Raw genomic sequence first — 16,740 nt, 5'->3', positions numbered from 1 at the left:
TCAACGAGTCACCCCTGATGGAAGCAAGCTTGTCAGATTTTGCTCTAGTATCTGTTGTCAGATCTGAAGACTCTTCATATCATTCAAAAGGTCTGAAGGGACGTTGTTGCCTGGAAAATATTTCTCCCTGTTAATGTATCCCATCAACAGATAGTCCAGGTATTCCTCATCAGTGTCATTCCAAATGTCACCATAGACATTTTTTTCAAGATTTGTCACACCAATGACAACTCTCTTTAGTGACATTGGCATAACCAGATCAAAACATGTTTTGGTGTCACTTATTCTTGTCACAGAAAACCTTGCAATCCCAGGGGTCATTTTGATGACATTTGTAGCAGTTGCCCTGCCATATAAGCCACAAGGTACTGGACTCCAAAAGATGGTACCGCTTTTGAATTTGTGTGTTACAGGAAGAGCAGCTTCAGTCCCCATGACCGCCTCATAAGACCTCATATCATTGTCCTCTTCAGAAACCGGCTCATCCATATTTCTGTTTTGTGTCCTCTGCCTTTAGCAGAGCAAAATCTAAATTTAAATACAATTTTTAAAAGGCCGTTTTATGTTTTTAAAACCTAAAAACAAGTCTGTGCTGACCCCTACACAAGAGGAAGATTAATCTGTCTCCAGTATATTCAGTTCAGTCGTCAGATAACAACGAATTATGATAAATGATACACAGACATCAGATAACGTTTAGTGTTTCTGTTAAGCTGTTTTAATGGATGTACACTTAACAATTTATTCTACAGAACATATTAGAAAAAAACAAACTTTAAAAATTTCCTCACAGGATGCAGGGATCGAGTAAGAAAATGGAGTTAAAACCAAACTTAAGTTTACACATACCGATACGATTATTGGATTAGTAAACTGCAAGTCCTCAAACATCACATTTATATGTCCCACAGTGTTTGTCTTTTCAAAATACTGTACATTTATGGTAAAGACATTTGCTTCAGTCTCCAGGCAGATAACTTCAGATGCTACAGCTCTTGTATTCCAGGATATTCACACAGCTAAATTTGGTCCTTTCAGTCACACATTAGTCTAATTGAGAGTGGTCCTAACATCCATGGGAGCAGTGATCTTCATCTTCAAATGGCAAATAAATAATACGCTGGTCAATTCAGTTTTTCTCTGAAAAGAAAATAGACAAAATGGTACAAACTTAAACTCAAATAATAAATATTTATTTATTATTCAAATTATGAATTGGCACAGTTAGGTCCTCGTGTTTTTGCTGGCTTATACAGAAAGCACTTCATATGATTCTTAATCTTAGAAATGATTTAAAACTAAAATTATTTAACTACAAAAGTCTGGAAAACTTGTTTTTCAGAATAAGGAACAATCATGCATACCTGACACAGATTTTTGTGATCAGATGATTTTCTTATTGTATACATAAAACGTAGTAATCTAGTTTTAAAGTAGATAATATATTTCAAACAAAATAGCAAAACAATATCAAGCAGACAGACTTACCTCTGAGTCTTTGTATTTCCTGACAAAGATCTTTACACACAGCTGCCAGCAGCTCTTCTTTTGGCTTCAAACCATCCAGAAATACTGGGGGGAAAATGCCACATTAAAAAACCCCACATCAGTGTCATTTATTTTATCATTCAGTGATAGTGCAGTTTGTTTGTTTTGTTTTGTTTAATAATCATTTGTTCTAATCATCACACATGCATTTTTACCAAATTCTGATGTGTCGCTCTCGATCTCTTCTCGGTTTTTCAGGTACATTGGCCACACGTATCCGTCGAAGTAGCCAGGAGGATCAGGAGGTGTGTACACTCTTAAACTGTTGAAGACAGCAAAGAAGGTAGACACAGTTACTTTCTTTTTTTTGCATTAAGCGATACAACAGAATAAAAGTGCACAAAAAATGTCAAAAACTTCATATAAATACTCGATAATTAAATAAATACCTTCGTCTCCTCTTGCAGGCATCATAAGGTATTTCCATGAAATATTTTTTGTCAAACAGTTCATCCAGAGGCCTGGAAGGGTAAAACATAATAAACCAGTAGAAATCTCCATCAGATAAACACAATTCACAAATTCTTCAGTATAAATTATTATTTCTATTTATATCTGTCAGTTTTTTCTAGAAACAATAACACATTAATCAGTGCTGTATCTTTGCCTAACATTTAACGTAAGGCTCAATAATTGCCCCAAGTGATTTAAAAAAAAGAATTTCATAAAAACTGACATGAACAGCAAATTCCAGTATTATAAACAAAGTATTTAGTTACTTTCCAAAATATAAAGTCCTGTAAATCTTAAGCTTTCATTTGCTAAATTTATAACTGAAACACACATGATGTCCTTTTATTTAATCCTCATTTGTGTACCTGTAGTTGAAAATGAGGAAGCCTTCCACTATGAGCACGAACACCTGGTTATCGACTGATGGTTCTATAAGCTGGGTCTCCAGGCCTTGCTGTCTGAGGAACGACTCGGGATCTCTTCGCCAGGAGTCAACGTCCCTCATCATCATCTGCATGTGCAGAGCCTCGAGGACTTAAATAGACCAGTGAGCATGACTTTCTTTCACATTTTAAATGAAAAAAATTTAATAACTGAATGAATATTACATCCATTGTTTGGATACTTCTCCTTTATTTTCTGCCATTGTGGCTTTTTTATATCTTTCAGACTGTTGATTGACAAAAAGTGATTTTTAAGGTGTCACCTTGAGTTCTGTGAAACATTTTTACCATTTAATTTTAATTTGATTGCAATGAATGGAGAAGAAAATCAGTGATACCCCACATTACAATACATTACAATACCCTGTATTTCTTTTTAAAAATGCTTAGAAATGTTATTGTAGTCAACCAACCACGTTTCTATATTTTACATACATTTTTATGCAATTTTAAAACATGTAAAGGATTTCTTAATGTCCTTACACTATTTTTCACAGTTATTGACCCTAATAGTGGTGCATATTAACATTTTCAGACTTTAAAAACTTCTCCAGTTTGCTAAAACTTGGGAACTCGTGTATTAAAAAAAAATACCACAGGTCATATTTTTAGATGGACAGATGAACTACAAATTCTGTAGTGATCATAAGTCTGGATATCAAAGATGAATGTAGCCATCAAGTCTGAAATGTGAAGCTGAAGGACAAATGCCATAAAACCTGCAACCTTTCTACTGACCAGTAGGGGGCGGTTTTTCTTGCTGCACAAAGAAGTCTAATTGCATAGAGGTCTATGAGAAAAAACAACCTATTTCTAGCTTTTATCACCACAGGTTTTTCCAATAATCTGTCCTAGATAAGTCTTATCTAATATGTTGTAATACGGTGTAAAGCAAATTGTCCTTACTGTCATATTGCTTGAACCCATTGCTGTCCATCGGCACCTCAGAGTCATCCTGAAGAAAGAAGCATATGTGATGCTTGCACCAAGGCTGGAAAAGTAGCAGTATGCCTTGAACACAGCCTCACAGTCTACCTTAAAATATGAATCCTGTGCAATGATGCAGCTGTTGGGTATTTGCTCTTGCAGACTTGAGGCAAGTGTAGTTTTTCCTCCATTGGTCATCCTAAAGGAAAAAGAACATACATTAACTAATGAACATGTACTTTTAACAGTAAATCTACAAAAATAGCCTTGATATTTTTTTTAATGTTTGCCTCTTTCATTTAACTAAACTCTCTGAAATTACAGTCAATACAGAAATGTTTATCTGTAAAATGTCCTGCTCAGCCAGTGTTTCCTTCCATTATCGAAATTACTGCAACTGACAAAGAGGTTTCTTGCCATCCATATGTTCATGAATAAATAACTGAATACGTTTTTTAATTATTCTGATGCTCCTTTTTGTCTCTCCCTTTGTTTTGTCTCTTAATTTCTTTTCCACTTCCTGTTTTATTTGCCTTTCCTATCTTTTATTCCACCTGCACCTTGTCATCACATATGACAGTTTTCCTGCCCTCTTTCTAGTTTCACCTTTGTCTAATCAGCCTTGTGTGTATATACACTCACTGGTCACTTTATTAGGTACACCTCCTTAACTGCTTGTGAATATCTAATCGGCCGATCATATGGTAAATGGTAAATGGCCTGTATTTGTATAGCGCTTTACTTAGTCCCTAAGGACCCCAAAGCGCTTTACACTACATTCAGTCATTCACCCATTCACACACACATTCACACACTGGTGATGGCAAGCTACAATGTAGCCACAGCTGGCCTGGGGCGCACTGACAGAGGCACATGGCAGCAACTCATTGCATTTATGCATGTAGACATGATGAAGATGACCTGAAATTAAACCTTGATTGGGGGAAAAAGATGATTTAAGTTTTTTTTAATGTGGCATGGTTGTTGAGCCAGGTTGTTCAAAAACTGCTAATCTACTGGGATTTCTGGGTTTTAGAGCTGCAGAAGACCACAACAGGTGTCACCAACATCGGCTACATCAGCTACAATTCACACAATCTCACCAAAATTGGACAACAGAAGTTTGCAAAAATGTTGCTGGGTCTGATGAGTCTCAATTTCTGTTGCAATATTCAGACGGTACGGTCAGAATTTGGTGAAAACAACATGAACTGTTCAGGCTGGTAGTGGCCACCAGAGTCCCTGGATCTGAATCTAATAGAGTACCTATGTGTCACGGTGAAATGGGAGAGTCACATCATAAATGCTGACAAAACTACAGTAACTGTGCTTCATAGCCTTATTTTAAAGTGTTGTTTATTTGATTCGATATAGGTCAACTCTTGCTTTATTTTATGATTTAAGGTGTAAATGTCCTCATGACATTTTTCATATTTTGGGCCTCTTTTAATTAAATTACCTTTAACCACACAGAAAGAAACAGAAAAGGGCAGAAAGCTTGTAATGTCCTGATGCACGCTCCATGTGACGAAATCCCAGAAATCTGATTCTGTTCCTCTGGACATAACGTAGCGTTTTAGCAAAAGTTAAAATGCTACATCCAGATGAACAGAATCAACTTTCTGGCGGTAACGCTGTAATGTATTTACTGCCAGGTCATGCCAGTGAACAGCATCCCACTCTTTCATTGATAGTTGCTTCACAGGCTTGCCTCAAAGTTCATTTCAAGACCTGCCCACTCCTTTGGCAGCAGGTTTTTGTCCATAGTCATAGTCAAATCATAACAACAGTCGCCTCAAGTCGATTTATATTGTAAGGTAAAGACTCTGCAATAATCAGTGTTGGGTAAGTTACTTTAAATTAGTAAATTACTAGTTACTTTTTATAGAAGTAACTCAGTTATCTCAAGTTACTCGTTACTTTCAAAGTAACTAGTTACTAAGGTAAGTAACTTTGGCTTTACTCAGAATTCTCTTGTTAATGTGTTGCTTCCCTAACTTGGATACCTGGCAAGGATGCCAGTCTTCTAGCTTGCTTACATGTTAGCACTATCCTGCCACAAGTGCAGTGTGCCACCTATCAACAGAAAGGAAAAAATAATGTGCATATTTCCAGGAGAGAAATCCCAGGCCTGGACTATCGTCGACTTCCACCATGATTCTAGCCCTACGTCACAGCATCACATGCGCTTTTTACATCCAACAGGAAAACTGCAATCGTGTTGCTTTCGATTGTACTCAGAAATTCTGCCTTCCGAATAGGAAGCTGTAGGTAACACCAGACTGCATACAGGGCTGGACTGAGACAAAAAATTGGCCCTGGGCATTTTGACTAGCCCACCATTATAGGAAAAATCATAAACCCTTTAAATGAAAAAAAAAAAAAAAAAACGCTGTTGTGACAGTGATGTACACTGTTCTGATGGTATATATGTCATATGCTGTGGGAGTGTCTGGTTGGGCGTGGTCCAGGTTCCTGTCATTTGTCCCTGGGAGTGGAGTTGGCCAGCTCATCACCTGTTGTCAATCTCCGGGGCTCCACCTAGAGGGTTTTTAAGCCAGCACGGCCTGCCACTCCTCGCCAGTTCGTCCTGCTACCATCTGTGGTAAACTCGGCCTCCTCTGAGCTCTGACTCTGTATATCTGGACCTTGGGTTAATATGTTTTTGTTTCCTGTATTCTTCAGATTCTCCACCCATCGCACTCACCAGTAGTGCTGTTTTTGGTCTCCATCCTGTCCTCCCATCTGCTCGGAACCCGAGGATTATATACTCCACTTCTCCTCAGCCTGCCCTTCAGTCTGTATTCTCCATCTCTTCGAAATCTGGACCGGACTCTCCACTCTTGACCCTCTTTGGAATACACCCCTGGCAGCCTTTTCCCCGTTAAATGACTAGGGTCGCCAAGTAAGCCCAAGACTATTCACTGGCACTCCGTACCTTTGTCCCTTACTCGTTTGTTTCCCATTCAGTAACATTTCTCCCCTGTGTTTACAGAAGTTCCCGTTAGAAGTCTCCCCGTGCTCTACGCCGGTTTCTCCGCCCACGGATTTCCTTTAGTTTTCTGCGTATGGTTTTTGTTAAACCCAGTTCCGTTCACGTTTTGTTCTTTTCAATAAATTATACACAGTTCTAAGCAAATTGAGTCTGCTCTTGAGTCCACCGCATTCTCGTCCGTGACAATATATGCATCAATCTATCAATCGTTTGTTGTAAGACTCTGATAATTATTAAATAAACGCTAGATATTTTAAATGAGAATAAGAAAGAAAAGTATTTCTTTGTGCCCCCCTCTCCCTGTTAATGCCCTACCTGGCCCCCTGGCAAAAACTTTGCTAGATCCGCCCCTGCACAGTTACCAGCTGTCGGCTACAAAGGATCCTGGTGCTATTTGTCTCTCAGAAACAGTTCATAACTTCCCTTCAACTCATTCATGTCACCTAAAAGGTAAACCTGTTTCTCCATCACCTGTTCAGCTATGATGATTCAGTAAGGACATCTCCTGGTTTCATCTTCACGTTTCCCTCTCACCACATATCCAAACCGATATCATGACCAGCAGCTTTACAGCTATGGCTCCAGCAAACATCAGCTGATACTAGAAAGTAATATTAAATAAATTCTAACAACAGGTGATCAAGCTTAAACGTGGTGCTGTTGTTTAGTGCGACCGCGTTCGCTGGTTTCTGCTTTCGGGCGCAAAGTGAGCGATTAACAAACAAGAGAGAAAAGACGATCAGCTGATCATTGATCAGTTTCATGATTGAAGTAGCAACAGGAGAGGGCGGGGGAGAGAATGAGAGAAGAAGAAGCAGCTGCGCAGCAAAGACACAGAATAACTCCAGCTTTGTGTCTTTTTCATTCTAGCTGAAGTACGGGACAAACTGTGTTCCTGTTCAGCTCAATACAAAACGCGTAATATTTTCTCTGAATACCGGACGATTCCGTTTTTTACTGGACGGTTGGCAACTCTACTAACTAACCTTATGAATAAAATAAAGTTCAGTATCAGTAACATCATAGCACCCACCCAGCTGTAGAAACTTCGTCATGCTAGCTAGCACGCAGTACGAAAAAGTCAGCACAACGAAAATAAACTCCACCTAAACTTGGCTTATATCTGACCCAGATAGACTGCAGGTCATAACTTCTTACCTGAAGTTCAGTTCACCTGACACTCGGGCCGGTGGCCACCTCGGGTCTCTTCTCCTGCCTCCCCTTTCCCTCATCCACCTGCTGGCCTCCACCACTTGCTAATGTTACTGAATCTGTGGAAGCTCCGCCATAGCCACCACACAAAGTAACGAATAACGACTCTATCTAAATCCCAGTGACGATTAACGCATTCCTGATCTTGGCATAGAAACTAGTTACCGTGCTCGTTACCACAATAATAACGTAGTTACTGTAACGCGTTACTTAATACCGCATTGCATTAACTACTGGCAATAATAAAGAGGAAAACAATCAGACGAGGAAGCACTTGGAGACAGCGGGAAGGAAAAACTCCCTTTTAACAGGAAGCAACCTCCAGGAGAACCAGGATAAGGAAAGGGCAGCCATGTCCAACTAGCAGTAACTCCCATCACTCCTAGTTGTAATATGCACCAATCAATATATATCATGGTCACAAATATTTAAAAAAACAAATTTAACCCCTTAGTGCCTAGTGTACTATATTTCATACATAAGTTTTTTGTGAGTTTTTGAGACTTCTACATCAACATCATTCTGATTTTCCCCCCTCAAGAAACCTAAATAAATGCCATGGTCCTGGGTTAGTTTCTGGTTGTATATTTGTGACTTCTAGTTCTTAGGCTTTTGTTACTGAGCCTCCTCATGTGTTCCAGGTGTCACATCTCGTCAAATTATGTTCTCATTTCTGTTGTTCCCCAGTTCCAGCATCGAGTCTCTGTCTGTGTCTCATGTTTCCTGTTTTATTTTGATAGTTCCTCATCTTGTGTTAGTGTATTCTGTTTTGCTTCCTCCCGGTCTCTTGGGTGTGATTAGTCCCAGCTGTATTTTCCTCCTGGTCCTCATTCCCTCGTTACTCTTTTGTGTATTTAGTCCTCTGTCTTCCACTGTCTGTCACTGGTTTGTCTTTTCTCCTTCTGTGTTTCCAGGTTCCTTGTTTTCATGTATTGGTTAGCTTTCCCAGTTTAGGTTTTGTTACTTCCCTTCCTGCCTTTTGTTTGTAGTTTTGTTCAGCCCCCACGAAAAGGCTCACTTTTTGTTCAACTCCTCGCTCCGTCTCCATTGTGTGCTTTTGGGCCCACACTCTCTTCACTCTACACCGTCTGCTGTAGCAGACGTCAGAAAAATTGCACAATACATTTTTAATTATCTAGCAATTATTTCATGGTACAGACTTTAAAGGGTTAAGGTATCCTCATTGCAAATGTTGCTCATTATTTTTATTTATTGTAAAATTAAAAAAGAATAACTGATTATTATGGTGCTATCAGCATCAGTTAGGCCCTAGCTGGTTCTGTTTATTTTTTGTGTGAATGGGTGGATGACTGGTTGTGTAAAGTGCTTTGGGGTCCTTAGGGACTAGTAAAGCACTATATAAATACAGGCTATTTATCTGCAAAATGTGTTGTCAAATGCAAAATAAATGGTTTAAATTCTTTAAGGAACTTTTTTTTTTATTTTGAAAAAAGTTGTTAAAATAGTACCAGTTGACATGTTTTTATAACACTCTCAGCTATTTGTATATCAGCCTAAAAATAGATGTAGTTAGGGGTACAGCCAGCATTTGCCCCATATCAAACTACACCCATCCGCAGTTTTGGGTGTGGTCTGAGGTTTAACTAGAAAACTTTAAAATGCAGATAAGTAAAGAATTCCTGCATGCTGTTGGTAATAAATAGGCAGTGCAAAGTTCAGTGCCCCTTCTTTCATCCTTCCATCAGCCTATGTACCATTTTCTGAGGAAGGGTTATCTTAAAACTGCACCTTCTACTGTGGAGGCAGATATTCAAAGCATGGTTCGCAAACCTTTTTTGGAATATTTAAAATAAGCATTTGCAGACAAGGTTTGCATTGATCATCATTAAACACATAACATTAGATTAATACTAGGAGAATCAATGCAATTATCTGTTGTATTTAAGTTATATTTAAGTAAAAAACCCAGGGAGATTGGGGCTCACATGTCTAAAGAATAAACAACTCTTATCAGTGTTTTGACATCACTGCCATATGCAGTGGCTTACTAACACGTGTGCCCTCTGCTACTCTGTGATACATGCATGCTAAACAGCACTGGTGAGTAATTTAACATTTAATAAACTAATATATTTTGTTGCCTTTCTTATCTGCCTGTACTTTCTACTCATATGAGCAATTACCAAAAAGGATTTCACATTAAAAATTAAAATAAATAAATAAAACTCGAGCATGGAAAATATCCTCAAATGTCCCAAAATGACCTAAAAAGAAGTAGGCTGTAAAATTGGTGTTTTGCAAAAGGTTCAAAATTATTAGTGTGTTTAATCACTTACCCACCAATTCCTACAATTAGTGTCTTCATTCCACTTGTCTGCGTCTGTTCGCTGCAAAGCTACCGATTTATAGAACTTGTAATACTAACGTAATTAAGAAGTCACGTGCAAATGTATACACCACGCTGGTAGCTAGTCCTGCGAACGCAACAGTCCTCCCACGTGCTATTCTGGACGCTTACGATTTGCCGTTGGAGCCTCCACGTCACTCACGACCTGCCCATTGAGGGAAAAAAACATTTGTTTTGTTTTTTATTCATGTTGTTTTCTCTTCTTTAATCATTTATTACATTTTATACTGATATGTTCGTACTCAAATATTTATTTGCAAAAAAAAATGTTTCAAAGTGTTACAACTTAAATCTAAACATGTACAGTTATGAAATAACAATAAAAAAACAAAAATGAATTTTAAGAAAATGTAAATATATTTATACTTAATATATAGTCTATCATTATAATCTATAATATAATCTATAATTTGTTTGTTGTGAAATGTTGAAAACTTGGAAAAAAAACGCTGCATTACATCCAAAAGGCAATCGATTGAGCGAGCCACAGGTTGGCGCATGCGCTGAATAACTTTTCCGCGTACTGAGCCGAACTTCCTCATTGAGCGTGCTAACAGCAGAGAACTCGACAGTCTTGCGACGATTGTGACTGAAACAGCACAGCGCGTTTCTTTTCGCTTTATCCGCCAGCCTCACAAATGTCGAAGCCTCCTCCCAAACCAGCCAAGCCAGGTAAGACCAAAACTACGAGGACATGTTGTTTAAACTTAACCTAAACTTGTGACGTGTTTATACGAGGACAACGCACCTTGTTGGCGTTAAACAGTTAATGGGCGGGCGCTCAACACTCCTCCACGGGCTCGGTTGATTTCTGTTGTTTGTCTGTGAAACCTTGTTTGGCTAATAGAAAGACAGGTCTTAAACTTTAATTGGAAGCCGTGTCGCTTTATCGCTAGCCCTGCCAGGACCGCGTTGGAGTTATTGAAAGCGCTTTCTGGCCATTCAATACACTGACGGGGCCATCCAGCTCTTACCAGCAGGCCTCTGTCACTTCCCTATTTCCATCACTCATGCAAAGAGAGCACCGCGAGTCAGTGGCTTTGGGTGAATAGGTGATAAGTCTGCGTGGTCAGTGACATCAGCTCTACTTCCTCCTTGCTCGGATTATTCTGGTAACCTCTTCCCAAACCTTACTTACCAACGTTAGAGCACGTCATAGCGTTTGCATTTACCTACGCACTGTGTCAGTGCAACAGGTGTACACAAGCAGCCTGTGTAGGAAGGAGAGGCGATATTCAGCTTAATAGGTATCCTTTGTTCAAAGCAATTACACAGATCTCCTGGTGCATATGTTTGAGGCTAAAAGTGAAACTGTGACTTCTCCCTCAATAAACTTGTAATGCTGTGGCAAGTGTTTTTTGAATTTCTATTTACTAAATAAAGTGTAAAATTTCATCGATCATGGTTGTAAGTACAGCATATGTGCACCTGTGATGAAATTTTAAGGCAGCGTGATGAGAGGGAGGCAGAAAATTGTACTTTAATGTGATAAAAAACAACTTTTGATTTATTGTTGTAATCATTTTTGAGCATTTCGTTCGTGCCCATGCTGCACTCTACTGCGCTGGTCTACCCATATTGAAATTGGGTGACTATTAATGTTTCTATGATTTGTAAAACTTTGGGATGTACAGAAAAACATTTAAATGTCCACAATGTCAAATCAAAGCTTTCTAAAGGAAAAAGTCAATTTCTTTACATCTTCTAGCCCAGGGCTGCCCAATCCCAGTCCTCGAGAGCTACTATCCTGCAGCTTTTAGATGCATCCCTACTCCAACACAGCTGAATCAAATGGTTTGATTACCTCTTCAGCATGCCATCATGTTTGGCAAAGGCCTGATAACAAGCCATTCATTTGATTCGGGTGTGTGGGAACAAGGATGCATCTAAAAGCTGCAGGACGGTAGCTCTCGAGGACCGGGATTGGGCACCCCTGTTCTAGCCAATGGTTTCTGCAGTAGTGTTGGCTAATTGCACCTAGTACACTATTCTCATCTTATGAATTAAATGTGGATGCAGGTAAATGCAGATGTTTGGGAGAAAAAAAAAATCTCCATCTCACAGATGGGGAGAGAAGCATAAAATAACCTTCCTCGTGTGTGAAGTTAAAGGTGTTTATGTCTACAAACATGCTGACACAGCAAACACAGGCGCATCTCTTTACCCGCATGAAACACAATCTTTTGCGCTCCTCACAGTCCTTGACGAATCAGTCACGATGCCTCACCTGGCTGTAGGTGAGATCGCCTGTCAGTGACAGGTGGCAGGCCGGTGGGGCTCGTGCAGGAGTAAATGATCCATCCTGCTAAAGCTATTTTATCCAGATTCAGGATTGGTTTTCTGTAACTTTCCCTTTGGTGGATGTGCTCGGTGGATGTGCTCAGTGTCTGTGCATGAATTGGCTTTGGAGGAAAAAAAAAAAAAACATTGGCAAGTGTTTGTAGCCATTTACAGGCCATTTACCATTATGTGTGACCAAATAGCACCCCGAGGTATGCGTTCAGCTTGAACAAGAGCTAGCATGTTTTCTTTGGTTTTTTTGGTTGGTTGTTTTTTGCACCCACTTAGCCACATTTTTACAAGAAGGTTATGATTCTGTTTTTAAGGTATGTGCAGTTTAACAGAGGCAGCCCTGTGCAAACTCTGGTTTAGCAGATTAGAAGTTTAGATTACGTTGTTAAACTGAGCACTGAACATGACTGAGGGATCACATAACCACCATGACCAGACATGCTTTTTCAGAAGAGCTGCTGCAATAAAGTAAAATGTACAAAAAAAACACATAACTGGAATTCATTAAAAAGCTCACACAGTAATAGATGAAACATATACTGTCATTGCTTTGCTCATGTTAAGGCACAAATTTTCTTCTTTGTTTATTCATTAGATTTCTTTTTATCTTATTGTGTGCCCAGGGTTTAAAATGTAGCAAGAATTTAATTGAGCCAGCACAGGCCCTCAGTATGGGTCTGCAAAGCAGACGTGCTTACTGTGTTTGAACAGAGCTGGACTTGTGCGGCAGCTCAGCCCCCATCAATCTGAGACACCGAGGCAGTGTGTTCACTAAACAGAAATCCTGAGTAACAGCACAGGCAGAGGGGATTTACAGAGTCCAGCGGTTAGGCCTGTGAAGTAAAGAGATCAGGAACGATGGACTCTAACTGGCCTTTGCATTTAAACATAAGACAGTGAATCAGTCACCTTGTGTTTAGTTGTGGTGAACACCTTTAACATATAACTGTTAGACAGTTGACACTGTGATAATCTTTCAAGTTAAAGCTGAAAGGATTGATAAAATAACCAAATAAAGGCATGATTGAAGATATCAGATATGCACCAATAGTGGGGCGGACGCATATTTTTTTTCACTGGGTTTATTATTTAAAGCATATTATTAACATCTGTCTCCAATTTAAAACAAAAAACGGGTGTGTCAAAATTTTAAAAGGAAGTCCAAATTACGCTTATCTACCAGTCGATGCAAATCACAGGAAATTCTTTAACTTTGCAGGAGAGCATATTTATCCTGGTTTTGTTAACCAAAACAGGGTCGCTATTTGAGGGCTGAGTGTAACCAGCTCAGTAGTCTGTTTAGTAAACTTTGTGTCTATGTTGTAAACAACACAGCAGACTATATGTAACCTTACGTTAATGCCCAGAAACGGGCAGTTAGTTGAAATATAAAATGTTTATATCAAGTATTTAAATACGTTTTGAAAGCTTGACCATGGCTGTTCAAGCTTTTGATGTAGTTTAGCAGTTGACTAAAGCCACAGCATAGTAGCAACTCAGCAGCAGAGCTCAACCTCAAGTTTGAGCTACCAGTGGCCCCGAGTGCAGCTACACACAACAACCACTCACACTGTTGATGCTGTTTTTTGTGCCTGTTGTACGTGTTGAAATGTCTTTTTGTTTACATAATAGATAACGTCTCACCTTTGATTTGTGCACTTGAGAAAAGAGAGTAGTTTACCACATTAGAAGCTGCCTTCTGCACACACTCACCTGTATACTCACTGGACTGAAACTAGCTGGGTGTTCTGCGGGGCTTAACCAGGAGTGGTTTCACCTCACTTTTGTTTGTCACAGAGTGCGCACACATATTGTGTCTAACATCTAGTCTGTTTTTGTCTTCACTAGGCCAAGTCAAGGTTTTCAGAGCTTTGTTCACCTTCGACCCACGGACAGTAAGAGTTTTTTCTTTGTTGAGATTAATTCTTTTTCTTTTTACTTTCATAACTTTATTCTGATCATCAATTAATCTTAGCGTTTCTCACAAGGTTAGGATGCTAGGGATGGGGTAATGCCTGAACTGTGTTTCAGCTGGAAATATACGACATAACCAGAGAATCCTTTTAACCCTATGCCATAACCTGATATGCACCTCCCAGGAAGTGTAACTACACTTTGAGTAAACGCAGCCTGCAATGACTTTGAATGGTGTGGAAGGCTGTGGTGTAGGGTTAAGAGTAGTTTCCAGTTAGTTCGTAAGAGGCAGCTAGAAGATGGTGATGATGACAAGGCAGGGGAATCAAAACAAAGTCCCAAAATCGGAATATTTGATCATAAAATCTTAATTATACTTAAATATTAGAAGATTTTATTTATACTAATATATCAATACACTCCTCCACTGGTCCTGTCTAGGCTGTCGGCCAAAACAATATTAACAGTACTTCAAACCAGTGGCTCTGGTGGGTGGGCATCAGGAAGGGCCAGTCACATTTCAGTAGGGAGTACCATCCCACCACTCTGCACGCTTCCTGCAGCTCAGAGCAGGTGTCTTGAGCAGAAGGACTGCTGTTTCAAGCTGTAATTCATGATGATGTAGGTGGATTGTATCAATCTCTGTGATAAGATCTCACTGGGGAAGTGGTTAACTGATATCGAGCATCACCACAATGGTAACCTAGACAGGAAGGTAGCAAGTACGTGAAGCTAAATTCGGGAAGGGTGGAGCCAGCTTGTTAGCAATGACTGAACTTTCAAAGTAAGAGTGAAGGAATGACTCACTGGTAAATTAGCATCAGAAGGTGTCATTTTTTTCAGACTTACTAAGAAAAAATTAATAACCTACTAAACATACTATAAAAGGTAATTCTGTTCATGTGGGCATAGCTACGTCCACACGAACAGAACTGAATCAGCTCTTTGGGATTTCCTTAAATGAATGATTGCACATGCATTGAGTAGGGGTGCAACGATACACAAAATTCACGGTTCGGTTCGATACTTTGGTGTCACGGTTCGATATTTTTTCGATACAAAAAAAATGTTCATGCCTTTGTAATTTGTCATTTATTAAAATTATAAATATATATTTTAACTCAAAAGTACAGTTTTTAAATTGAACCCTAACCCTTGTGCGTGTTTTTTATTTTGACAGCGAATGCGCACCTGCGGACCACTTATGTGCACCCCTGGTTATTTAGCTCGTCATATTGCAGCCACAGAAATTCTTTTGTCCATGAAACCATAAAGCTGCACTTTCTTTTTGCCTTATAGTCTGATTTGTCATAACTTCTCCGTTTTGTGGTAAGCTTTTCTTTGGCTGTCACTTCTTCACCCTGACCTGTCTTATTTGGCTCAGCAGAACTAAAATATATATCTGTCTGTGAAGGTTCTCAGTCATCCAGGTCATCGTAGTCAAATATAAATCCTGCTGCTTTTACACACGCACTCACATAAGCTCAGCGATTCTCTGCGCGATCAACCTCTCACATGTTTAAGCTGCGGGAGATTTCACTTGTCATGTTTGCATAGTAAGCTACCAATTAATAAGACGATGTCAGAGGAATTGGTGCACAAATTATCATCACTCACAGATCAGTGCTGTCGCTCTCTATACACAGTTCGCGCGATTGCAAAGTGAAAGCAAAAAAACAAGCGCAAATTCAAACGCGATTTCAATATGTCATATATTGACAGTGGCTCACCGATGCCAATGACATAATTACCCAGCTACATTTCCGAAAGAATGCAAAAGCATTGACATATATTTTTCCTTCCTACAATAGCCCGACTGGAAAAAATCGCTAGCCCCGGGACGTTGGGCTAGCGATATTGCGAGCCCTGTATCTGATTGAGGAATCACTCATCTTTGGAAAAGAGTTTATTACAGAGAAATGTCTCTTTCCAAAATAAAAGCTATACTATCCGCTTCTTCTGGGCTATATTCTCAGCAGCATAAGGAGAATCATGTGCTAACAGCTGTCTAAATGACTCGGCTAAAGTTAGTAGCATGCTTGTTGTTTTTGTCTTTGCACTAGGATGATGTCGGCGTAAATGTGCAGTCATATTCGTTGTGTTCCCACTAGTGCTTTCAGGTTAATCTCGTTGAAATGACCTTAACGCCACAACACGGCAAATCTCCGTTAACGAGCTACCGCCGATCGCCCCGTGCATGGGGCTAGACGGCCAACACGTTAACGAGCTAACTGTGCTAACACACTAGTTCCCACCCATGTAATTGAGCATTGCATGGCACATCCAACATACTGTTTTACTTTAGTCCATGACTCGCTTACCTTCAGGGTCATACGTCACATGAAAACCAAAATAATTCCAAACGCCAGATCTGAATGAGGGTGGGGGAGGTCCATGTTGTAAGGGGAGCTTAACTTCTGTCTCGCTAGCTTGCCCTGCGCTCTTCCTTCTGACGATGCTGTCTGTGTTGAGCGCTCAGTGAATCTGCGTTCGACTACTCCGCCTAGGCTGCACTGTCGACCCTAGGCGGAGTAGTCGAACGCAGATTCACTGAGCGCTCAACACAGACAGCATCGTCAGAAGGAAAG

At 39.7% G+C, this 16,740-nt stretch overlaps 2 protein-coding genes across 8 annotated transcripts in view; one reads left to right on the top strand and one right to left on the bottom strand.

The window, feature by feature from the left end:
• Window positions 1-11,420, bottom strand: nmrk1 (nicotinamide riboside kinase 1). Of its 7 annotated transcripts, none has more exons than XM_082554305.1 (9): window positions 10,405-10,443; window positions 9,880-10,091; window positions 3,480-3,570; window positions 3,351-3,399; window positions 2,367-2,512; window positions 1,938-2,009; window positions 1,704-1,810; window positions 1,489-1,572; window positions 1-1,140 (listed from the first exon to the last, which is right to left on the bottom strand). In XM_082554305.1, exons 3-9 carry the CDS (start codon window positions 3,560-3,562, stop codon window positions 1,130-1,132), a joined length of 552 nt encoding a protein of 183 aa, XP_082410431.1. In that variant the 5' UTR covers window positions 3,563-3,570; window positions 9,880-10,091; window positions 10,405-10,443; the 3' UTR covers window positions 1-1,129. The 7 variants fall into 7 exon arrangements, with proteins under 7 accessions (XP_082410431.1, XP_082410432.1, XP_082410426.1 ...); XM_082554304.1 differs by having other exon boundaries at window positions 5-1,140; window positions 9,876-10,091; XM_082554303.1 differs by having other exon boundaries at window positions 5-1,140; window positions 2,367-2,535.
• ostf1 (osteoclast stimulating factor 1) overlaps window positions 10,479-16,740 on the top strand; it is a 17,149-nt gene continuing 10,887 nt past the window's right edge. The window contains exons 1-2 of the mRNA XM_082554307.1: window positions 10,479-10,618; window positions 14,087-14,133. Of these exons, the coding sequence (XP_082410433.1) occupies window positions 10,585-10,618; window positions 14,087-14,133 (81 nt within the window). The 5' untranslated portion in view covers window positions 10,479-10,584. The remainder of the gene's footprint in view (window positions 10,619-14,086; window positions 14,134-16,740) is intronic.

The sequence above is a fragment of the Aulonocara stuartgranti genome, assembly GCF_965226115.1.
Source record: "Aulonocara stuartgranti genome assembly, chromosome: 12".
In the NCBI taxonomy this organism is placed as follows: Eukaryota; Metazoa; Chordata; class Actinopteri; order Cichliformes; family Cichlidae; genus Aulonocara; species Aulonocara stuartgranti.
This window is presented reverse-complemented; position numbering and strand designations above follow the sequence as displayed.

Excerpts from the sequence above, each read along its gene's own strand:
- nmrk1 (XM_082554300.1), bottom strand. The coding sequence starts at position 7,598 with ATGAGGGAAAGGGGAGGCAGGAGAAGAGACCCGAGGTGGCCACCGGCC. Across the intron at positions 2,010-2,366 it reads TTCCTCATTTTCAACTACAG|GCCTCTGGATGAACTGTTTG; the intron begins GTACACAAATGA and ends TTACCCTTCCAG. Across the intron at positions 1,811-1,937 it reads GCCTGCAAGAGGAGACGAAG|TTTAAGAGTGTACACACCTC; the intron begins GTATTTATTTAA and ends TGTCTTCAACAG.